Genomic DNA, 25,433 nt, shown 5'->3' on the forward strand with positions numbered 1-25,433 from the left:
GTTCCCGCCCCAGCAAGAGGAGATCACGAGATAAAACCTCAGATTGTCTCTCTGGTAAAGCAATATCAGTTCCATGGAATCTTTACTGAGCATCCAATAGACCACATAGATCTTTTGAATAAATCTGTGGAATGGTGAGAACCACTCCAGACACTGCAGACTACGTGAAGTGTAAGCTTTTCCCTTTCTCTCTAAGTGATAAAGCTTTTAGATGGTTAAAATCTATGTCATTTGGTTATATTACTTCATGGGAAGAATGCAAGTCAGCTTTCCTGAACCACTTCTACACCAAGTCAAGATTGAACCAGCTGAGAAATAAGACAAAGCTTCCAACAAGGCCCAATAGAATCATTTTATGAAGCTTAGGAGCGATTTAAAGAGTATGAGAGAGACTGCCTTCATCATGGATTCTCTGGAGCAAACCTGCTAAGCACCTTCTACAGAGAACGGGTGAAATGCCACTCAAACTCAGAGCTAGCTGGTTCTTCAGCAGAAGTATCAATTTTCTCTTGACACTGCCAGCAATGGAGATTTCAGTTCAAAAACTGTGACACAAGGGAGAGCACTCATCGAAAATTTAGCTTTAGCCAACATCAACAACAACCCTGAGTATGACAGATCAAAGAAGACTATCATTAGTCATGAGTCAAGGGAGATTGCTGAGCTAAAAATCATGGTAAGTCAACTTCTTAAATCTCAAAATAAAAATATATATGCTTGTGATACTGCTGCAGGAAATGAAGAAGATGGAAGATATGAAGATGATGGCATATATCAAGAAGATGAAATCAATTTTATGGGAGCTTTCAAGCATACCAGAGCCGATTCAGTCTAGCTTTCAACCACAACTTCAGGAATGCCAACTTCAACAATCTCTCATACAGGAGCCAGGGAGCCGAGAACCCCCAAAACTAGCCTTATCTGTAGCAGCAGAGGAATTTTTCAAACAAGTTCCAAAATGGGAACTTCAGAGGAGGAAATTTCCAACAAAGACCACCTTTCAACCCTCAACAGGCACGAACCAGCTCATTAGAAGCAACCCTTTCCCAGCTAAGCAACCAGGTAAAATCGCTTGAACAAAGCATGATGCAGACGTCTCAAGGCAATGAGAAGTCGATCAGGGAGAGTGAGGGTCAATTATATGTACAATGACTTGAATAGAAAGTTTGAATCTCTTGCAACACATGTCAAGAAGTTGGAAATACAGATAGGTCAGACTGCAGATTCAATGAAGAGGCAACCAAGAGTCTGGCCAGGAAGAATGGAAGATAATCCAAAGAAGTTCTGCAATACCATGACAGAAGTTCCGGAAGAAGAACCAGTCGCAGCCTCTGAGGAAAAATCAAAACCTAAACCTCTCATGAAGGATGCAAAACCGAGTATGAGAGAAGCCAGATCATTCCGGTCAAGGTTTCAAAACGCTTGCCTGACCAAAGACTCAAAAAGTGTAAGGATCCAGGGCGTTTTTCTTTCACTTGCTCTATTTCTAGAATTGAATTTTCAGATTGTTTATGTAATTTTGGTGCTAATGTGAATGTTATGTCAAAATCTGTTGTTGAGAAACTTGGTAGAGAAACATTTTTCCTATCTCCAGTAAGGATAATCTTTGGCGATTCATCTCAAAAGAGGACAGAAGGAATGATCCAGGACTTGCCACTGGTCATTGGAAACAAAATCATCCCAGCCGATTTCCAAGTCTTAGAGATGGACCAAGACAAAGAAATACCTTTGATATTTGTTCGCACATTCTTAGCAACTTTAGGTGCTATCATTGACCATGCAAATCGCTGTTTAGTTTTCTTAAATGTGGACAGGAAAAAGTTCTATAAGACCACACCGGCTCAACCTCCAAACTGCAAGGACAAGAGCAAAGAGAAGATGTTGGAAAATAAAAAGAAACTAAAAGCACTTGCAGCCAAGCAATTTTTAAAGATCAAGATAGTGGTACCACGAGACATCTGCAAGGAGAAGGAAGAAAACCTTAAAGAAATTGTTGAGAAGACAAAACATGTCTTCAAGGATGAAAAAATCCTTAAGAAGGGAAAGGAAATTGTGATTCAAGATGAAGGAGATCTAAAGTTCAGGCTGGAGAGGATCCCAAGAACTCTTATTTCAAGAGATCTTGCATCTTCCTCTCAATCCTAATCCTACCAAGAGTCTACCTAAAAGAATTAAAAACAAAAGCGCTTGATGGGAGGCAACCCATTTGGTATGATTTTTTTTTCTTTTTATTTTTTTCCCATTTGATCTTTTTCTTTTTATGCATTTCAGACTTTCATAAAACCCAAAAAAAACAAAAACATTCAAAAAACCAAAAAAAAAATACAAAAAGATAGGAGGAAGAAACTAGAAACCGAAAAGAAGCAGGCGAAGCCAGAACCATTTCGCCGCGGCCGCGATAATCTCAGCCGCAGCCAGGCCTTCATTTGCCGCGGTCCACGACCTTCACCCGCAGCCAAATCACTCTTTGCTGCGGCCTCGAACACCTGACCCACGGCCGGGCTTGTTTTTGCCTCCCGGCTTGTTTTTTCGATTTTCCGCGAACCAGAACTTCAAAATCCTGATTTATTTCGGAATCAAACCGGGAAGTTCCCGAAACATCTATTCTGTATTAAGCATGCAAAGGTACGACTCATTCGAACCAAGAAGAGTCCTCATGCAAAGAACCCCACTCGTAGGAGACATACGATGCATTAAACGAGACGCAGCTGAATGATGATGAAACTTTCTCCACCTTCATATATGCACAGAGAATAATATTTTCATGAGAGACTGAGAGAGCCCCCACTCAAAAATCTGTACCTCGGAGAACTATGTCTTCTTCTAGACCGAATGTGAAGTTTGTTGGTAAAGCCATTGATCCAGACATCAACTACCTGGAGCAGCTTGAGAAGCTGAAGATCAAGCCAACCCCAGGAATTGTTTTATCTACTCTTGAGATGTTTGGAATCATAGAAGATGTGATATGGTATCCTGATAGGCTTGGAATGAGATCATTCATGGAGCAGAGCTTTCTAACCTATGAGAACCACGCCAAAGAGTTCCTTGCATCGGGGACCTTGTCCTACAAGAAGAGAGCTGTTCCTAGAGCTCTAGATGGCACACTCTCCTTCTCTATTGGAGGTCATCTCTACTCTCTCATCATTTTAGAAATGTGTGATGCTTTGAAGCTGCCATATTGTGATGAGATTACTTTGAAGAAAGTCCGGATGAGGATCAATGGAGATTGATGGGTTATAGAGTTTATGACAAATGAAGATCTAAAGCTTCAGTTCTCTCTCACCCTGCTGTTTAATATGTACACAAGTTTCAAGCACACAATGTGTTTTCCAGAGCTAATCAGGCGAATGTTCTCAAGCCCGAGCTGGTGACACTTCAGCTACCTTTCACAGATCATCCAAGGTTCCTTTGCTTTGCTTGCATCATTGCAAAGAACCAAGTGAAGGTTAAGCATGAGATGCTTACCTCTGAGTGTCAGGAATACTCACCAGCCTTTGGAAGCATCATCACTTTGCCTATGGTAGCAGCAGGAGTTGATTTTTCAGCCGAGACACCTCTTAAGGAGGATTGGTTTGATCTCTCTCAGTTTTCCAGAGACAGGACTATTTCCAGGGCCAATATGGATCCCATTGGATTTGCTTACAAGTTCTGCACTAGTACCACCGAGTACAGAGTTCTCCTACCGTCAGATTCAGTGCCCCGAATCCGAGATGGAGCAAACCCAGGATGGAGACCAGAGACTCGTGATTTCTTACCATCTGTGCCACCCTTTCCCTTGACTATGAAGTCATTTCTGGCTGCAAAAGCCAAGAGAGAGGTAGCTGCGAACAGCAGGAGATTTCAGCCTGCACCATCATCATCCCGAGCCAGTTCCTCCCACACCAGAGCATCCACTAGGAGCGATGCAGACTTTGCAGCTTTGAAGAAGAAGCTTGGTCAGCAGGAGAGGATCAACAGGCGCATGATGAAGTTCATGAAGAAGAACAACAGGTTTGATGATGACTACTCTGCCACAAAGATAGACGACAGCCATGAGACATAGGCGCCCATCCATCACCTCATCATACCTACGGTTCTATCATCGTTTTTTCTTTCTTTTATTTTAGACTCTTTTGCTTTTATTTACCATTTTCTCACCAAGTTTTTCACACTGGGGACAGTGTGATTTAAGTCTAGGGGGAGATGTTTATCCGTACTGATCTATTTTCTTTATTTCTTATCTTTTTCTGCAATTTTAATATTTTTTCTATGCTTATTAAAAGATCTTGAGTGTTTTTTCAGGAATGTTAGACACAAAACTATGATGAGTAAGACCCATGTGCTTCAAGACTTTACATGATAGTTCTTTTTTGTGGTTAGTACTAGACTATGCGGTAGCTAAAGTACTTGCACTATGAATTCCCACCAGAGGATTTCTATTCATGGAGATCTTTTCTGCCAGGATATACTAGCTCATTTTACTTGAATATAATCTTCACATCTAATTTTCTCATCATTGGTTTTAGCAGGCATTATGATATACATCTAGGATATCTTCACCTTATTGTTACCACTCTTTGTTGTCCTAGATGGCCAATTCACCTTTAGCTGGTACCACACCCTTTACCCAAACTTTTATGTTCAAACCTCATGCATTCTCTCTTTAGTTTGTATCGATAGATATGTGCAAAAGCGCCGGAGATAGAGGAACAACATAGTTTTCAGTCACTCAAGAGAAAGACTAAAGGAATTTGGGAAAGTGAAGCATCAAGAATCTATCAAAGTTTAATGGTGCCTCAAAAAGCTTGGACTCAAAGGTAAATTTCATGCCTCCTATGACTCTACATCCAAAGGCGGTTTCCCCTTCAAAAAATTGAAAAAAAAAATGAAAAATTGAAAGGAAAGGAAAAGAAAAAGCCTAAAAAGAGTCTAGGATGACCGAAATTATCTGAAGAAAAGGCTACAAGTATTCATCTGTGAGTATTGGTTTTAAAACCTAGACAAAAATGTAAGTCTGGGGAAGTGATGGAGAGACCTTGTAGGAAAGAGATCAGAAATCTTAAGGCAAGAGGAATGTGACTGGAAACTGTGGACATCAACAGCTCCATCCTCTCTTGCTGTTTTACATAATATCTTGTCTCTCCAGAAAAAGGTAACCCTAAACACTAAGAACCTCACACCTAAAAGAGCCATTTGAATGCCTAGCCTTGATCGACTTACTAAATTCCCTTTGATGAGAATCACTTGAACTTTTAATAAATGTTAAGAGCTATTTGACTGGAAGATAAGTTTTAAGTGTCTAGACTTTCGCATGACGGATCAACGGACTAGTTAGCCTGTATTTTGGGGAGAATTCTCTAACTATACATGATCTGAGCATAATAATTGACTTTATTTTAGACGCATGTTCTCTGAGATTTTGTTAGTTCCAGCGATTTTCAAACCTTAGATCTTTGGTTTTGTTTGAGGACAAACAAAGCTTTAAGTCTGGGGGAGTTGATAACACCTGATTTTGTCCACTTTTATGAATCACTTTCAATATCTTATGCAGGTGTTTTCAATCATTTTTAAAGGATTTATAAGTGTTTTCCATGTTTTGGAGTTTTAAAAGGTTTTTCAGGAAACTTGGAGCTTTGGATGCATTTTGGAGCAAAGTACATTTTTTGATAAATTCAGGCTGTCAGAAATTTGGCAACCAAAGAAGACCTTTTAACCGTATGATCATCTCCAAATTTGGAGAAATTATAGAGGAGACAACCAGCTTTCCAACACACTTGGAATCAATGAAATCCAACGGTTAGATCTCCAGATATCATCAATGCACTGAAGGTCTACTAACACAATTCAGTCAAGGACGGAAGCTTTCACCCGCGGCAAAGCTTCTCCCCACCGCGCCTCAACTTATTTCACCACCGGTGGACCTATGTCCAAACCTCAGAAGCCCAAATAAGGCCCAAGATACTTCCTGCATTCATTTTACAAGTCTTAGACGCCCAGACTTGAGAAAACACTATAAATACTCATTTTTAGGTCTTTTGTAAAATAGCCTCTTTCTTCTCTTTGAGAGAGAACTTATTTGTAGTTTTATGTTTTATTTTTATACATCTGTATAATCTTTTCATCGCCATACACTGTCTTAAATAAGAGAAGTTTTCTGCAACTTTTGTTTCTTTACTTTTTATGCTTTCAAGTTCTTAAACTGATGATGATGCCAAGCTCAACCTTGTCTGAGTAGTCACCCAGTTGGGTGAAGAGACCATCGAAAGGGATCCCATGTTCGACTGAAATCTAGGTTCTTAGGTTAAAGGATTTCGATAGCGGTAACTCTGGATTGATCACCCAGAGTCTGATCCTAGGTTGAATCCAAGCCACGAGAGTATTGTATCTGAGTTGCCTAAACTGGATCTTATGGATGTCACCATCGTAGGAGACGAAAGCTACCTACGGAGGATACGTAAGACAAGATGGATTCCGATCTGAAATGCATGGTCTTGTTTTGGCATGATAGCGAGAGTTAATTGCCATGAACAAGTGATTAGATGATTAGGATGACGAGAGTTGGCTAATCTTATAAATTCTTATCCTAGCTTCAGAGTCATAGAAAATCTTTACCTAAATTTCCAGTGTTTTAGAACATGAGTCCTAAAGACAAACCCTAATTCCAGCGCCGTTTTTCATATTGTTTTCAACCGATTTTTATTTCAAGCTTCTAAATTCTCTGCTTAGTTAGATTTAGTGACAAACTAAACCCTTTTTTATTCCATTAGGTCTACGATTGTTTTTAGCATCAGTTAGAGGTCCTCAATACACAAATCCCTGTGGATTCGATCCCTAAGTACTACTGCGTTTGATGTGCACTTGCAGCTTGTTTAGGGTAAAACTTGTGTTACCGACAGCACCCACATCAGAACACCTTTCTTGTAAATAATTAACGGTAAAAAAATTCCACGGTAACCAGGTTTATGATAACACTTAATTTTGACTATTTTTATGGATCACTTTAATATCTTTTACAGATGTTTTTACTCCATTTTCAAAGGTTTTCAAATGATTTCTATGTTTTCGGATTTTAAAAGACGTTTCAGGTAATTTGGGAGAAAGATGTGCAAATCAGGATAAAAATACTCTTTTGGATAAATTCAGACCGTCAAAACTCTCATGGAGAGACAGACCTTCTCACCGTTTGATCACCCCCAAAATTGGATACTTAACAGAAGACTCAACCAGCTTTCAAATGCAGCTTTTTGGAGACATTCCAATGGTTGGATATCAAGATATTCCATTTGCCCCGGAGACATTTTAAGACGGCCAGAAAGCTATGGGACCGCGACCAACAGGCTATTCAGCACGGCCAGAGCCACGCGACCGCGGCCAAGCACTCTGAGATTTTAATTATGTTCTCTGTTTATTCTTATTCTTAATGCATGTATGCTTGATTGATCACCTAACGTTTGATCTAGATAGTTATTGTTGCGAAATTTTTCATTAAGTATCCAACCTATAATGAAACGGGCCATTTTTCTTTTAGGAGTGGAAACCTACCTGCAGCGAAGCCGTGAGTACTGACGAGTCCTTTACAAGCTCCTCTATCTCCTCCCTTCCAAAGTCATAGTGGAAACCTACTGGTCAGGGTTGCGAGAGACAGTTGGTTATGATAACGACGGTGACGTAGTCATACCGCTGTACTCTAGCTCTAGAACCCTAGATATTTCAATATCCATCAATCCCAATATAAAATGTTGAAACCGATTATGATCCTTGTAGAGTTCCCAAAAGTCCAGTGTTTTTAATCATTGTTCACAACTTAATTGATTTACATTTACTTCCTTTAGATTTGCATTTTTCACTTATTCGAAGTCCTGCTAGTTTCATTTTGTTTTATTCGACTGTCTACTTGCTTTTTAGGATAGATTTATTTGTTTTCTTTAGTTTTAGTTTAATTTATGACAAACACCAACCCCTTAAAACCGATTTAATCTAGACATAAACTTAGAAACCATAAAAAAATATTAGGCACACAAATCCATGTGGATTTGATCCCTAAGTACTACAACTGATTAGTTGTGCACTTGCGGCTTTCATTTGTTTTTATTAAGGTAAAATTTATTCCCTCACCACAAGCACATCAGTTTAATTTTAGAATTTTTTAGGATGAATTATAGAGAAGAGAAAGTGTATATTTAGAACATTTATAGGCAAGTCAATTCACTTTAAATCTCGTCTTGAACCACTATCTCTCTCATAATTAAAAATATAAAAATCATTCTCAATTATAGTAAAAACATATTTTTTGCAAACCAATCAAACCGTCACCTTTGACAGTGTGATCGCACGAGTTTATACTCGTTAAAATTTGAATAGAGTACCAATTAGAACAACACAGCTAGAAACGTTTTTTGACCTCTCTGCATGTGGACTCCACACTCATATGATAGTCGATGTGTTGCTTTTAAATGTTCGAAAGGGTTGTTCATCAACCATTCCAATTCCGATGAAATATTTCCTTACATTTAGTCACTTATCCAAAATTGATTCAGCTCAAACAAGTTTACTGGTCGATCTCTCTCAATATCAGTCAAATGGAACTATGCGATCTACCGCTATCGGGTCGGCAAAACCTCCAACACCGCCAGATCTGAGTCGTGACGCCGAGTTCGAAGCAATGAAGGCACAACTCCGCCAGATCACTTCAAAAATTCATCAGGCAACGAGCGCCGCACGGAGATCGATCGCGTCATTCAAGAAACGCAGAAGACACACTACGCATAGCCGGAACGCCTATCAGACACCTGGAGAAACTCAAAATCAAGATCTACGAAGGCAATACCGACCCCCGACACTTTTTGACTTCATTCGGAATCTGCATGAATCGATACCAGTTCAGGTCAGCCGAGGAGAAGGATGCGGTCCAGTGCCAGCTGTTTGTCGAAAGTTTGGGAGGAATAGCTCTCGAATGGTTCTCACTACTCGAGGCGAACTCAATAAACAATTATAAGGAGCTAACAACGGGTTTTGTCAAGCACTTCTCCATGTTCATCGGAAAGAATACCAAGAACTCTGAACTATGGCAGATAGCTCAAGGAGCAAACGAGAGCCTTCGCGACTTCATCCACCGCTTCAAAACGATTGTCGCTAACTGCACGATCAGCGATGAAGCCGCCCTCTTATGTCTACAAAAGAGCGCTCGGATAAAAACGAGCTTCCGAAGTGCAATCAAACACAACCCTCCGCAGACCTTGGAAGACGCGTTACACCGAGCTAACACTTACATCGCGGAAGAAGAAGAGGAGGCAGCTCACGAACAGAGCTACTCGGCAAAGCAACCCGAACGACCAAAGACCGACACTTATAAACCGTAATCGGGTTATGGCAGAGGGTACGAGAATCACAAAAAAAATCTACGCTAACGCCATCCAACAACCGAGGAAACAGTGGAACAATAAGTGGATCCGTAGCAACGAAGACCAAGACGAGTCACTATTCTGTGAATTCTATAATCGCAAAGGACATAGCACCGAAGAGTGCAGACATCTGCGGGAGTACCTGCTCGCGCAGTACCGGAAAGGACAAATCTCGCTCGACGACCTCCGTCGCTCGACCGCTCAAAGAAACAAGTCGCCTCGACCTAACAACACATCGCCCGAGAATACCGTCGCAAAGGATCTACCGGCTTTACCACCGCCTCCACCGAATCCACCCGCCCAGCCCGAGCAACCGAAACGCAACCGCGACGAACCCGCACCAGAGAACCATACCCCCAAAGCTAGGAAACGCGTCAACATGATCATGGGAGCTATCGAAGCCTGCAGCTATTCAGTTCGGGCCATCAAGGAGTACAGCAGACAGGCCGTAACCGCGCCTAAACTCCTGCATGATCCACCCAAGGGAACCCCTTTGATATTCACCGAAGCCGACACAATGGATTGCACAAACCACACAACGATGCTCTCGTCGTCGAACTCCTTCTCGACGATGTCGAAATTAGCCGTATCCTCATCGATACTGGAAGCTCAGTCAACATAATCTTCAGAGACGCACTTGACCAGCTCGACATACCATCGGACAAGATCGAACCCTTTATCGAACCTCTCACAGGATTTGACGGCGAACGCTGCATGACAGTCGGCACGGTCAAAATCCCGATATACCTTGCCGGAGTTGCAAAAATCATCCAGTTCCTCATCCGTAACAAATCGGCAATCTACAACGCTATTCTCAGTACATCTTGGCTACACGCAATGAAAGCAGTTGCCTCCACATATAACCAGTGCCTTAAATTCCCAACTCCAGACGGCATCTATACTCTCCGAGGTAACCAAGCCGTCGCCCGATCGTGCTACATCAACGAGTGCAAGCTTCGCTCAACCAATCAAGCTTGCGTCATCAGCTCGCAGGGCCCGACTGCCGACCTTATTGTCCAAAAAACAAAATCTAAGCAAGAATCTATTACTCAAGTCTGCATCGACGAACTAAGGCCAGAACGACAGGTCGGCATCGCAGCCGAGCTCGACCCAAAGATCCATGACACCCTCGTTCACTTCCTAAAACAACACTTGTCCACTTTCGCATGGTCAGTCGAGGACATGCCCGGGATCGATACACAGATCGCTTGTCACGAGCTCAACATCGACCCGACCTAAAAGCCGATCAAACAGAAGCGCCGAAAACTCGAACCAGAAAAGGCACAAGCCGTCAATGATGAGGTCGAACGATTACTAAAAGCAGGCTCAATCACCGAAGTCAAACACCCCGACTGGTTGGCAAATCCCGTGGTCGTTAAAAAGAAGAGCGGCAAATGGAGAATTTGTCTTGACTTCACCGACCTCAATAAAGCGTGTCCCAAAGATAGCTTTCTTTTGCCTCACATCGATCGCCTCGTCAAAGCAACCGCTGGGAACGAACTCCTCTCATTCATGGACGCATTCTCCGGATACAACCACATCCTCATGCACCCTCAAGACCGGGAAAAAACATCAGTTATCACCGATCGCGGCATATACAGCTACAAGGTTATGCCCTTCGGTTTGAAGAATGCAGGAGCAACGTACCAACACCTCGTCAACCGAATGTTCGCAAGCCAGCTCGAGCGAGCTATGGAAGTCTACATTGACGACATGCTCGTCAAGTCACTTATCACTTTCGATCATGTCGGCCACCTTCGCACCTGCTTTGATATTCTCGACCAATACGGCATGAAACTCAACCCCACTAAGTGCACCTTCGGCGTAACGTCCGACGAATTCCTCGGGTACATAGTCACTCAGCGTGGCATCAAAGCTAATCCAAAGCAGATCGCAATTCTACTCGAACTCCTGTCCCCAACAACCAAACGTGAAGTCCAGCGGCTAACGCGACGCATTGCGGCACTCAACCGGTTTATATCCAGATCAACGGACAAGTGTTTGTCGTTTTACCAACTCCTCCTCGGCAACAAGCACTTAGAATGAAACGAAAAGTGCGAGGAAGCTTTTACCAAACTCAAGAAATACTTATCTACACCGCCAGTTCTGTCCAATCCCAAGACTGGCGAGACGCTCTATATCGCGATCTCGGAATATGCGGTCAGCAGTGTACTCGTTCACGAAGACTGAGGTGAGCAGAAGCCAATCTTTTACACCAGTAAATACCTTGACGGATCGGAGTACCGATACCTAACCTTGGAGTCAGTATGGTCGGATTGGATCAGAGTACCGATACCCAACGCCCGTACTTTAAGTCGCACTCCATCATTGTCTTAACCGACCATCCTATTCGCACCTTCCTTCACAGCCCAAGTCAATCTGGTCGACTCGCCAAATGGGCCATCGAACTCAGCGAATATGATATCGAATACTGAGGAAGAACCGCAACAAAATCCCAAGTCCTAGCGGACTTCTTGGTCGAACTACCACCTGAGCTCATCGACGCCAATCTGACCATACAACCCTGGATCCTCCATGCCGATGGCTCCTCTTCCCATAAAGGGTCGGGTGTCGGAATTCGTCTCAAATCTCCTGATGGCGAGATCGTTGAACAATCATTCTGTCTTGGTTTTTCAGCGTCCAACAACGAAGCCGAGTATGGAGCTTATAGCAGGGTTACGCCTCGCCAAAGGAATCGGCTCCGAACACATCCACGCTTACTGTGACTCTTAACTCGTACCTAACCAGTTTCACGGAGAATACGAATCCAAGAATGATCGCATGGATGCATACCTCAAAGTCCTCAAAGATCTTGCTTCACAATTCTCGACCTTCAAACTTACGAAGATACCGCGGGACGAAAACGCTTCCGCTGATGCTCTGGCTGCTCTCGCGACTAACTCTAATCCCGACCTCCGGCGAATAATTCCAGTTGCAGAAATCGAGCGACCTAGTATCGAGCCCGCCTCTGTCTGCAATATTATCACAAGACGACACGACTATGAAGCCCATCCCAACCTCGCACCCCTCACCCGAAAGAAAAAGACTAAGGAAGTTGTCACTGATCTCGATGTTGATATGAATGAACAAAGTGACAATGAGTCCGAAGGTCAACACGTCCCAATCGACATCGAAGCGACATCATGGAAATTATGCAGAAAGTGCAAGAATGAGAAGGAGGGAATCACTCCGGAGCTCGTTTTTTAGCATTCAAGATCAAAAAAGCCGGCTATTACTGGCCCACTATGCTCTCAGACTGCGAAAAGTATGCCGCACGATGCGAGAAGTGCCAACGTCACAGCCTGATGATCAATCTTCCTACCGAACTCCTGATGACCTCGACCGCACCATATCCCTTCATGTACTGGGCAATGGATATCATCAGTCCGTTTCGCCGATCTACAAGCCAGAAACAATACTTTCTGGTCGTCACCGTTATTTCACCAAATGGGTCAAAGCCGAGGCGTATCCTGAGATACATGGCATCGACGTCAAAAAGTTCGTCTAGAAATTCATCATCTGCCGACACGGTGTCCCATACGAGATCGTCACAGACAACGGTACTCAGTTCACTTCGATAATTTTCGCCGACTTCTGCGTCAAGTGGAAAATCCGCTTAAGTTACTCCACACCAAGGTACCCGCAAGGAAACGGGCAAGCCGAAGCTACAAACAAAACCATTATCGATGGTCTGAAAAAACGACTTGATACGGCTAAGAGAACGTGGGCGGATGAACTCGACGGCGTCTTATAGTCTCACCAAACTACGCCACAATGTTCTACCGGTCAATCGCCTTTCTTTCTCGCGTATGGTACGGAAGCTATGTGTCTGGCCGAACTCAACATTCCTAGTATTCGCCGAACTATGCTCACTCAGCAGCCCAACAAGATCACAGACATGATGCTCGACATGATTGACTTAGTCGAGGAACATCGTGAACGAGCGTTACTCAGGATACAAAACTACCAACAACTGGCAGCTTGTTACTACAACAAAAAGGTTAAAGGCCGTCACTTCGAAGATGGCGATCTTGTACTTCGCAAAGTTTACCAGAACACCGAAGAAAAGAACGCTGGTAAACTCGGTGCGAACTGGGAAGGACCATATCAAGTCATGAAAGTCGTTAAACCTGGCGTTTATCAGCTTATGAAGCTCGACAGAACCCCGATCCCGAGATCCTGGAATTCAATGCATCTTAAACGATACTACTATTAAGTTCGTTCTTCCTAAAAAAATAAATAAATAAAAAAACCTCCGATCCTTTGTACTTAGAACTACGAATGGCTTGATCACTTTAAAGGGTACGTAGGTAGCTCGTTACCGAGTCCAGCTATAATATCAATAAAATTTTATTAAGCGAAAATGTTTAAGTTTTAGTTCGATACTCGCAAGATATTGAACTCTTACTTTACCAACATCGACTTCCTGGCCAGTTGTTCGATAGCATTCCACATGAATGCAAACTTAAAAAGCTGAGATCCATCTCGCTAACACCCACATGGTGCCGTGGTAAACTCCATACTATAAAGCCGGGGCCAGTCCCGCATTAAAAATTCTAAGTCATCAAGAACAATAAGCCGAGCCCATCTTGCATATATACTTAGGTTCGACTTAGAAAACCTTGAATTTGTGTCGTGCGTTTACAAGAGTTCGATCAAACTCACTCTTCCAGTACGATACAACTCACATGGGTTCCCCAGGCCGAGCTCGAATGCTTACACCCTAAGCCGAACTCCTCAGATTCGCACCATAAGCCAAGTTCTCAACACTTGCACATATAAGCCGAGTTAACGCAACTCGCTACCAAAATATGATATTAAGTTCAAACTAAAAAAAACCGATCTATTACTTCAAAGTACGAAGATATTCAAAGCAGAATATTAAAACAGATAATAAAAAACCTTTCGAAAGGCAAATAAGTTCGAAATATGAAAACCCACCGAGGGTTTGAAAACGAACGAAATATTACGAAAGCCTATAGAATAACCCATTAAAGGGCAATTAAGTTCAATTCAAAAGAAAAGAAACAAAAGACTAAACAGTCTTAGAAGCAGCAGTCTGAACCGCGTTAAGCATATCTTCATTCGAGCTGAACTGCTCGACTCCCCTTTGATCTTGTCTGCCTCTGACTGGATGATCGACAGGAGCTTCCTCACCAGCCTCTGGAAGTGGTGACATTCGCTTGTCCTCTTCAGTAAGGACATAAGCGTCGACAGAGTTAAACTCTTTCAGCACCGCCGCGTGCTTAGCTTTGAGCTCTGCCACCATCTCGGGAGGAACCTCGTACAAACCTTTATTCTTCAACTTCTTGATAAAGCCGAGAACGCTGGTAAGCTGATTAACCACCAAATAAGGCTTGCGAGCACAATCAGCATCATCCAGGCTCCGGATGACCTTCTCTAAACGCTCACAAGCCTTGGCATGAACCTTCCTCGCCCAATCCTTCCAGAGAGCCACCAAACCTTGCAACCGCTCCTTGTCCTGCTTGAACTCATGAGATAAGAGATTTTGCGCTTCCGTCAGCTCAGCCTTGACCGCCTTGAGCTCCGAACTCTCCTGTTTCAGCAGATCCACGGCATTGTGAAGCTCCTCATTTATCCGGAGCTCGGTAGCAAGGCGATCTTCAGCCTCGGAGATCCGATCCTCCAGCTCTGCCACTCTTACTTGCTCGTCGTATAGAACGATCTCGTATCCCGCGACCAAAGTATTGGTCTGACTAGCGAGCTGGGAATCAAAATAGAGTCAGAACTAATACTTAGAAGAATAAAAAAAAGGGGACAAGTTAGAAAATTACCACGGCAGTTGTGTGCACGATTCCTTTATACAAGTTGGGGAATCGGAGTTCAGAGACCTTCGGAAGACTCGGGACTTCGCTGGAGATCTTGTGGTAGAGATCGGCACAGGCATCGATGTTGTCCTCAAAAAGAACCTCCTCATCATAGTCAAAGCATACCTTGGCCCTTTTTGTCGGTTCGGGCTTTGAAGATCGATCAGCAGGATCCCTTTCTTGCCTTTTTCTCGTATTCCAGGCCTCGGCTTGATCTCCAGGGAGAGCGAGCTCTGATGTAGTAAGAACCGGAGGGTTAAGCTCGGCAGACGTTTCCTGAGGAAGAGAAGAGCCCTCGATCCTCTTGATTTTCTTCGAGGACTTCTTCTTTTTGGCCTTTCTCTGGGCCATTTAATCAGATGAGTTCGCAGCTGGAGGCACTTCCTCGTTTCTTTGTACGTCCCCTTCAGCAGTGGGAATGGGATCCAGCGCCGCATCATTCGGCTCGTCATCATCAAAAAGAGTTGGGATTTCCTCCAATGAGAGCATTGTCAAACGCTTTTTCTGGCATTTTACCACTTTCCGTTTTGGAGCAGGTCGAGGCTTTTTAGCTCGGCTCTTTGGCTTCAAAGGCTTCGGTTCCCTAACGGAGGCTGCAACAATACATGTAAGGAGGACTTCGGAGAAACTTAAAATATAGAGGGGAAAGGCTAAGTAATCTTACCAGATTTCTTAGCTCGGCATTGAAGTATCTCTTCCCAAGCTTCAAGCCAAAGACGTTTTCCAGCTTTGCTGAAAGCTGCTCGGAATTCAGGGGTGAGTCCAGAGTTGAGTAAGATACTTGGAAGGTGACGACCTGCGAAGATAAGCCAAAAAAAAAGAGTTAGAAAAATATGAAAGCAAAAATCCAAAGAAGAATTAAGATCGTCTAAATCTACCGATCAGGATCTTCCACTCCGATTGAGTTGGGATGTCAGCATTGCTGACTGTGAGATCGTTAATCTCGAGAAAGAAATATTGGGATTCCCAGTCATTATATTTACTGGGTTTGATCCCGGTAACGATGTCCTTCTTCGATTTGGCGTTCGCCGCAAAGAACCAATCCTTTGTTGCGTAAAGATTAACCGAGAAAAGATCTTCGAAGAGTCGGCTGGTTGGATCCTCGTTGAGCTCGGCGCACAAAGTTTGAAAACCTGTGTAGTTCACTACTGACGCCGGCATCATTTGAGTAAGAGCTACGCCTCGTCGGTTGTAATAACCAATAAGACGAGAAGGGATTGGGAAGGTGAGCCCGCACTGCGTGAAGTAAGTCAAATAGATGCAGAGGAAACCTTCGAGAACGTCCCATGGGCGATCTCCAGCGTCCGGAGTAATGAATATAACTCCCTCCGTGAGTCTGTGGGCCTCGAGTACGGTCCGAATTGTCATTGGAGAAAGAGAGGAAGCAGGTACATCATGAGGTCGGACAACTTTTCGTTTCGGCATTGGTGGTGAGGCATGATTCACCGCCTCAGGGTTGTCCTCGGCTGCATCCACTTCGGCGATGTTCTCGTCAGGAGTCCCCCTCTCGGACTCCGCGACCTCTTCAATTTCATGATCATCGTCGTCAACATCTGGCCCGACCCGAGCTTCGGTCTCGCGGATTTCAACTGTTAACTGTTCTGGAGAATCTACTCTCCGTTGAGGTCGGCTGCTACTGGCACCTACCGACCTAGAATTCTTACGAATCAAAGTCGGTGGATTACTCGCCGCTTGAGAAGAGCTCGTTGAAGAAGAGTTCGGTTCTGAAGGTTCATGACGATCCTCCGGAAAAATTTGTTTAGAAGAAGAGTTGATCGAAGAATCAGAAGACATTTTTAGTTTGAAAAGATGGATTCCGAAGAAGATTTGAAGTAAATGAAGAACAGATTGAAGTTTAATCGGAAAGTTTGAAGATGGATCGGAAAGTTTCAAGATGGATCAAAAAGTTTGAAGATGGATTGGAAAATTTGAAGATGGATCGGAAAAACTTGAAGATTAGCCGGAAAGTTTTAAGAGCACGGCGGAGAACAAGAGAGAACTAATTAGATCTACGAAGTTAAAAATCTAGAGAGAAAAGCAAAACTAGAGAGAAGGGAGAGCGGCGTACCTTATATATGCTGAGGCGAGAATAATGAATGCGAGGTAGGTTTATACTTCTTTATAAATAAACCGTGGGAATCGTGGTTCCTTGATTTCCGCGAAATCCCGGAATTCACACGCCACATTAAAATCGAGTTACGAAACACCCGGGAAAACGAATCGACCAAAATTTCCGAGCTCGTTTTGCGACCTTATTTTTTAGATAAAAGCCACTCTCTTTCATCGAACTGAGGTGGGGGGCTAACTGTTGGAGGTGAAAACCGCACCCCCAGTTTTCTCCGGTACAAACCGAAATCGGCACAAATTAGCCTCGTTTACGAAGGAATTATACCGGGAAAATTGGACCATGCGAGTTCTTGGGATAAACATAGCCCGATAAACTGAAGTCGGTCGAAACTTCTCAAAGGAATCGAGAAGTTCTCCGAGTTCGAAAGAAAAAGGAAAATTTCCGAATAGAAAAAAGAAACTTCCGAGAAGAAAGGAAATTGTTGAGAGAAAAGGAAAACGACCGAAAGACAAGGAAAGTCTTCTCGGTCTCATATCGCAGAGAAGACCCGTGAAGGCCGACTTAGAAGACATATATAAAGGAAGAGGAATCGACACCAGAAACACAAGAAATCCCCGAGAGACTTAGGGTCCGAATGGCAACGGCATATTTGGTTGTGCGGGAAAAGTGGTTTTAAAGTGCGGTACGGTTCAACTGCGGTACGTGCGGGAGAATTCAACTGCGGTACGTGCAGGAGAATTCAACTGCGGTACGTGCAGGAGAATTCAACTGCGGTACGTGCAGGAGAAATTCAACTGCGGTATGTACGAGAGAAATTCAACCGCGATACGTACGAAAAAACTATTTATACGTTTAATACAAAATAAGTGATGTAAAATATTATTTAATTAGTGAAAAACAACATATATGCAATATGATAGATATTGCCAAAACAAATATATTAAAAATATTAGTAAAATTATAAATTAGAAATGGTCTAAACATATTTTTTTAAAAAAAAAAACTGTATTGATCCATTTAGTTAATTTCATAATTTTTTGTATAATTTTTAAAGTTTTTGTTATTCTTAAAATTTTAACATAATTTTTATAAATATAGTTAATATATTAATATTTATAATAAATTTCAGTTGTAATATAGAAAACCGCATATGAAAACAGAACCGCATCAAAAACCTAGCGTAATTACTATTCCATACAAATTTCATTTTTTTCTTCATAAAACTAAAACCGCACTTATACTATTCATCTTTTTAATAAAAATAGAAAAACGCACCGCAGTTACAATAGTTTTTTGATGAATGGTAACATAAAAGCGGATTTGCGAAATCTGTCCCGCACCGCTGTTACCATTCATAGCCTTAGAGACTGAGAACTCAATATTTTAGCTTCTTACTTTCCTAAGTCTTAGTATTGAGTTCTTAATCTCTAAGTCATAAAAAGGAGAAGGAAAAATTTAATACTAGGTCTCAGTTTTCAGTCTCAGTTTTCAGTCTCAATACTAAGACAAGCAAAATTTAAATAATAAAAAGTAAGAAAAGACATATAGAATGAAGACGAGAAGGAAAAAGAAATAAAAGAAAATGAAAGAAAACTAAAAAGAAGACGTGAGAGAAGAAGAGATAAAGATGGAAGACGATGATAAAATATAAGGAAAATACGATAAAGAAAAAAAACGGAAAGATAAATAAGAAGAAAAAAAAAGATGAAAAACAATTATGTAGAGACGAAGAACTCGCTTTTGTCTTTGTCCAATTGGTTTGTGAGTTCAAGACACTTATTTAGTAAACATTTTTTTCTTTAATTTTAGATGGTATTTATTTTTGGGTTTGCTTTATTTTATTATGTATGACTTAAATAGTTATTTTAATTTTTTTCAATTTTGGTTTATAATATTGAAACCTCTATATCCGCTTAAGGTGCGGGCCAAATACCTAATTTTCCTTTATATAATAAGATTTTTACGGATGAATTGTTTTTCTATTTTGAAGTTTTTAGTTTTCTTTCATAGATTATAAAATATTAGATTACAAATTTGCATACATGAATCTATTTATCTAGTGTTTCATAAAAGAAAAAATTAATTTCTATTTTTCTATATGATATACGTTACTTGATTTCTCAATAAATACAAAATTTGATCATATTAACATTTTATTTTTAATTTTAGGTAAGAAACACATTTTTTTGTTGTTATCTGGGAAAGTTAGCCCAATAACAAAACAATGGTCCAAAATCAACAATATAGCTAAATTAGCTACATTTTAAAAGGCTCCAATGATAAAATAATAAGGGTCCAAAATCATTAATGCCTTATGATGTAGCTATATTGTTGATTTTGTCAATCAAATCATAGAGGTCTCTTTCCAAGTACGTGTAGGTAATGGAATAGGTTGTAACAAACCAAAATATTTGTGAGTTTGACAATTTCTAGACTGTCACATACTTTGAACATTCTGCCTGAAATGATTCCAATAAAATATTATGTGGATCCTCTTCGATGTCTTGGTATAGTTGGTAGTATGCGTTCTCTATAATTAATTTTGAAAAATATGTTTTTTTTAAAAAAACAACCTTACTAGGATACTGGCCCGTACGTATGTGCGCGAGTTTGAACGTTTTTCTACAATTCAAATGTAAGTGGATATAGTGTTAATCTTATTGGGCCGAGTGTTAGTTTATTGATAGTTTATAGTGTGTGTTCAGATTGATTCATATTTTGCAATGATATATTTTACGTAATTACAATTATATGTATAATGAAAAAAGTGTAGATAAAGAATACATTTAATTCGGAATACATACCTTAATTTTCTGTTTTTAAGCTATTTTCCAAAATGTATATTGAACAGAAAATATTTTATCGAATATAGATGAAAATGTATTCATTTATTTGGGAATGCATTTTCTATGAGAATTTGTGATAAATAAGTCAAATATTAGTTAATATGTTTTAATTAGAAAAGACTTTTGGAGAATATGAAAAACACGAATGAAACATGAGTCGTCACTCTCTATTAGTTCTATAAGTAAACAAAAAAAGAGAAGTTTCATCAAGTAACCAAGCAAAATTTTTTCACTCAAATACAACTCATACTACAACTATTCTTCTGATGTGATCCTCTCACAAATGTACAAAAATATGTTTACGTCCAAGAAAAAATTATGTTTTTTTACATAATATTTTTTGTGCATCTGTGAAGAATCACATCAGAAGAAGTAGTTTATTTTATTGTGTCGCCACAGTTTTATTTTAATTATGTTACTTGTCCGTACTCACTTTCGACAAGAAGTACATAGTTAGTACTTTCTATCAAATTCAGGAGAGAGTATTGACTGTGTACTTCTTGTAGAGTGAGATACAAGTAATAAATAAATTAGATAAACAAAAATATATAACATTTTCTCTAATTCTTTGCTAATTTAGAATTATTATTGTTCATTGGAATTTTTTGAAAGTACTATAATTCTGTAAAATAATAGTGATGTATTATATCGAGAACCAACATTGTGTAACAAATACAAACCTTTTAAGTGGGTGTCGAAATAATAATTTATAACGTTTTTCCTAATTTACCGCAAAGGTAGGTTTATTATTTCTCAATAGCATTTCTTTGAAATGATTTGTTCGGAATTAACTATATTATGTATGTCAGTCGTGTTTGAAATTTTAAATTTTTTTATTCTTTGAGTGATTTCAAGATTTTGTGAGATATGTTTTCCTTTTAAAAATTAATTTACGATTAATCCGCATCAACATTACTTCAAACTTACGATCAAAACGGTTTACTCACTGTTCAAAGATGATATAAATTATAAGTTAATCTATATTTTATAAAGCTTCTACTTGTTGACACTCATATTAATTATGTAGTATGTAACTGCTGCAAATGTAATATTTATGATTTAGGAAATGATTTAACTTAGTATTTCATAAATTAAACATTTAATATACTGTAAAAAGGAAGAAGAATAAAAACAACAAAAAAGAGAGTAACTTATTGAAGTAAAGATTTGTCTCAATATAAAATTAAGTTTGACATTTAAATGTAATAGATCAAGAATAAGTTCTTTGCATAGCAAGTTTCTTTTAAGGTAAAAGCGTACCAAAGTACTACACAGTTAACTGATACTCAGATTAAACAATTCAACGAACACCATAAACTCCAGTGATGGCCCACGTTAAGGGATAGTGGTTTAAATAACACTCTTGAATTTATATATATTATTATTTTTGGTAATGACATTAAAAGTTTATACAGCTTAATTGGTTCATAAAGCACATGCTTGACATTCTTTGTTTAGATTCTATTCTTGAAATAACAGTTTTTATATTTTCTTTATATGTTTGCACTCCCTTAAATTTAATCTTGGGTCTGCCACTGATGAGCTCTGAGTGCACTCGGCTCAAAGAGTCATGAAATCCATGAGATTCAGTGGAATACCACACTTGTCTATCCTAAAAATGTATTTCATTCACTCACTATTGTATATCCAATTCACTATTGTTAGATGAAGTATAAAGTTAACAAACATATGGAAATTGTGTTTCCATATTGAATATTCGTAATCGTATGAATACAAAGATGTTGATTATAATTTATAAGAAAAAATAAATGCATCTTTGTTAGGATTTTAGCGTACGAAGAAGAGTGCCCCATGCTCGAAGTCATCCTCCTGTTTTTGTAGTCTTTTTCGTATCATGTCCTTCTTTAAAACAATTAACAGTTTAACACGCATGATTCTGTTTACTTAACCATTTTTGATTACTGACTGGGTTAAAGCTCGTAAAGCAATTGTTTTAGACGATAAATTTTATTAAAATTTTAGTGTCTATAAGTTTCTTTGGTATAGTGATTAGTTGTGGTACATTTGAGCTTTAGTGTGCTTTATTAGGCGTCATAAAATTCGGGGCTAGCACTTGATTTAGCACTTGATTTTCCATTCCGCAAGATGCTAAGTTCGGTTCTCATCTTAAAAATTCTCATTAATCTTTTAACTGTCCGTTTCTATATGTTTCATATTTCAAGCAGCAACCATTGGTTTTTTTCACTCGTTTGAAGGTGCCGAAAGGAACCAAACTAAACTTAATATTACAAAGGATTTTCTGATATATGTGTGATTTCTTTTTGTAAAGTAGAAAGAAGAGTATAATGTGTGTTTTTTTAGATATATATATATATATATATATATATATATATATTTTTTTTTTTTTGTTTTTACAAATGACAATAGAATACAACATATGTAAAACCACAAAGAGTCATCTTCGAAAATGGATATTGACGACAGAAGGAGGCATAAAAAGTGTTTGTTGAATAGAGATGGCAAGTGGTAAATGAGGATGGAAGAGGAATGAACATATCTTCTTGCTTCGACCATCTGCACTTCCACACTCTGGTCCTGTTTTCATTTCATAGACACATGTCATCACAAGTTTAAAAATAAAAACTTAAAAATCGTGTTTGGTTCGGTTTTCGTTATCTCGATACATATACAACTAAAACCCAACCTGGTTTTATCTTGAATTTCAGCGTTTGCGGTTGCCTTCTAGATATAAACTTGATTGGATTGTCGGAGGATTGTCTATGCCTATCTGCTGCGGATATCAACTGTAATCATCTCCAAAAATTGAGTTAACCGACTAAAATTCAATCCTGAGAATAAAGGTTTGTGATGGTTTACCTTTTCATCGAACCGGAAGAGAGATTGGTCGAAATATGGAGAGGGACTCTGTGATTGACAACTAAATGGCAAGGAGACCAACATCTTCTTCACAAACTGTATAGAAAATTTGATCAGATATCGAAAATTTAGTAACAAAACGGAGATGCTACAAAGATGTACTAACCTGAGAAAAACTGTTTGCTTTGTTTTTCATGTACTTTAGTTGTTCGAGAGCATGGACGCTGTTAGAATGCGATGTTACAAAGCTCATGAATGGTGAACTACTTGATACGGTAAAGTGATCACTGAATTGCTCAAATAATTGGTAAAGATCTTCTGCTGAGTTCTGCATAAATCAATGTACTAAGTTAAATTTATAAGTAACCACGATTTTCAACGAAATTAACAAAGCCAAAAATCACATCCATATACCTGATAGAATGCTACAATGTCAGTTGTTTCCATATTATACACCGCAAAGAAAGCTGGAAGATGATCAGCATTTCTTCCTACCTGAGTTATAAAATCCAATCAGCCAAATTCTAAATTCTGAAATTGACAAGATCAGAAAGTAGCAACATAGAATGTGTATTAATATAGATAGCTTACCCCACCATCTACACTGCCAAATTTGATTAGCAGGTGATGTCGATCCAAAAACTGAACCTGAGTATCAGAAACAGCCACAATGTTAAGGAGCTTCTCTCTTCATCAAAATGTAAACACTTGAAACAAACTCCAGCAGCATTAATACATCATTACCTTCCAGATAATCAAGTCCACATAATCCTGGAAATGGAAATAGAACTTCTTCTTCAGACTTTGAACCCTCTGGCAAATTAAAAAAATGTGTCTTTCGATTAGTTCAGTGACTGATAAGCATTTCAATGCAAAATACGAAGACATGTAGAAAATGCAAAGCGCTAAAAGTCCTTAAAACCTTAAAACTTCAGTTATCCTGTAATCTAGTCTATCAACTACAGTAATTGCCTGCTCAAGACACAAGCATAATGCAATGAAGTTAAAGATTAAGAATCTCGAGAACGATTTCATATTATGTATATAGAAGTTCAAAAACAACAAACCAGTGTATTATCTGATTCTTCATTCCAAATCTCTCTGAAGATGAATGAAAGTAGCCGTTGCTTGATACCACTAAGAAACGAATTCTCAGAATTGGGTTGGCTACGATGCAACCCATTCTCCGCATCATCTTCCCTATTCACAGATAAACTTTGCTGCTTGTTCTTATCTTGTGTCATCATTGCCTACATCAAAACCTTTAAAAAGCTCAATTTCGGTATCTTCACATTACAGAGAAGAAGTAGTAGAAGATTAATGTAACTCGCTTGCCTGGGAATTGGAATTGAGGAAAAGCTCATCGTCTTCACGGCAAAAGTACCCAATTGCACGAGCATCGACGAGATGACCCGAATCCCTAATCTGAAGAAGATGAATCTTCTGATACCGCAAAGAGAGAATCGCGAGGAGATCATCGTACATAAAAACCCCCATGTTATAAGCCAGATTGACGAAATCGTGAAGAAAAACCCTCTCGTCGAGAATCACACCATCGTCTAATCGGAGCAACACGAAAGTGATTTTGTCGATCGAAGGAACACCAGGAACAGCGCCTGGAGAAGGAGCCGAGTCATGGATCTGAGCGGTGGAAGTAGCGAAGAGACCGAATCGATGAGTGTGGAAGTAGAGGAAGAAGTCTTTACAGATGAGCTCATTCGCGGAGGCGAGGTTAACGGAGTAAAGCTGAGTGAAGAAGCTATCGAACCTCGAAGCACGGCGAGGAAGAGGAGGAAGAGTATCGTCGGAATCGGAGGAGTAATTGAGCCAAGAGGGACGATAAACTATGAGCTCTTGGTGATTACGGCTAAAGCTGATGAGGAAGAGCCCATCTTCGGTGAATTTGCGGAAACAGTGATCGGGACATTCGACATCATAGAGAGTGAAGCTTGGGACTAGGTTTTCGTAGAAGTTTCTAGCTCGATTCACCTGCAATTTGAAGCCAAAGAGATAAGAGACGGCGAAAGAGATAGTGAGAGAGAGAGAGAGAGAGAGAGAGAGAGAGATTGAACTGACGGAAGCGCCGGGAGGAGAAGTTCGAATCTGACGCTCGAAAACCCTAGCGGTGACGTTACCGCTTGAGAACATTCCTTGCCCAGAAAGGAACAAAGCTTTTAAGAGTTGGTTTTCTGGTTCACTGAGAAATGGTAAATTGGTGTGGAGGAGACGATGGAAGTGAGATACTTTGGCTCTGACGATTTTTTGTTTTTTTTCGTAAGTCTGGTTTTTTACTTTCTTAATTCACTAAATTCAAATATGGGCCTATATCGGTATTGTAAATGGGCCGAAAGGGTGCAGATACGCCCATATTGATCTGTAAATTTTCCAAATTTATGAATATCGGTAAGATGCCTGTTCTGATCCTGTTACGCTTCTTAGTTAGTAGTTGAAAGTAGTTTTTCCAATTCGTAAT

At 40.0% G+C, this 25,433-nt stretch overlaps 2 protein-coding genes and 1 non-coding gene across 3 annotated transcripts; all 3 read right to left on the reverse strand.

Moving 5' to 3' along the window:
• Nucleotides 1-306: 306 nt before the first annotated feature.
• On the reverse strand, nucleotides 307-410 carry LOC112085867. Its single transcript, XR_002899154.1, has one exon. It is a non-coding gene; the product is annotated as a small nucleolar RNA R71 (small nucleolar RNA).
• A 15,149-nt stretch (nucleotides 411-15,559) lies between these two features.
• On the reverse strand, nucleotides 15,560-17,002 carry LOC112085336 (meiosis-specific protein ASY2-like). Its single transcript, XM_024154541.1, has 3 exons — nucleotides 16,087-17,002; nucleotides 15,873-16,004; nucleotides 15,560-15,801 (listed from the first exon to the last, which is right to left on the reverse strand). Exons 1-3 carry the CDS (start codon nucleotides 17,000-17,002, stop codon nucleotides 15,560-15,562), a joined length of 1,290 nt encoding a protein of 429 aa, XP_024010309.1.
• A 5,459-nt stretch (nucleotides 17,003-22,461) lies between these two features.
• Nucleotides 22,462-25,203, reverse strand: LOC18015128 (light-mediated development protein DET1). The gene is made up of 10 exons (XM_006397027.2): nucleotides 25,037-25,203; nucleotides 24,296-24,949; nucleotides 24,028-24,210; nucleotides 23,705-23,773; nucleotides 23,552-23,608; nucleotides 23,375-23,455; nucleotides 23,127-23,288; nucleotides 22,961-23,056; nucleotides 22,788-22,887; nucleotides 22,462-22,678 (listed from the first exon to the last, which is right to left on the reverse strand). The coding sequence occupies exons 1-10, from the start codon at nucleotides 25,106-25,108 to the stop codon at nucleotides 22,539-22,541; spliced, it is 1,614 nt and encodes a 537-aa protein (XP_006397090.1). The 5' UTR covers nucleotides 25,109-25,203; the 3' UTR covers nucleotides 22,462-22,538.
• Between the last annotated feature and the right edge of the window lie 230 nt (nucleotides 25,204-25,433).

This window comes from Eutrema salsugineum, unplaced genomic scaffold (assembly GCF_000478725.1).
Source record: "Eutrema salsugineum unplaced genomic scaffold, Eutsalg1_0 scaffold_3, whole genome shotgun sequence".
NCBI lineage: Eukaryota > Viridiplantae > Streptophyta > Magnoliopsida > Brassicales > Brassicaceae > Eutrema > Eutrema salsugineum.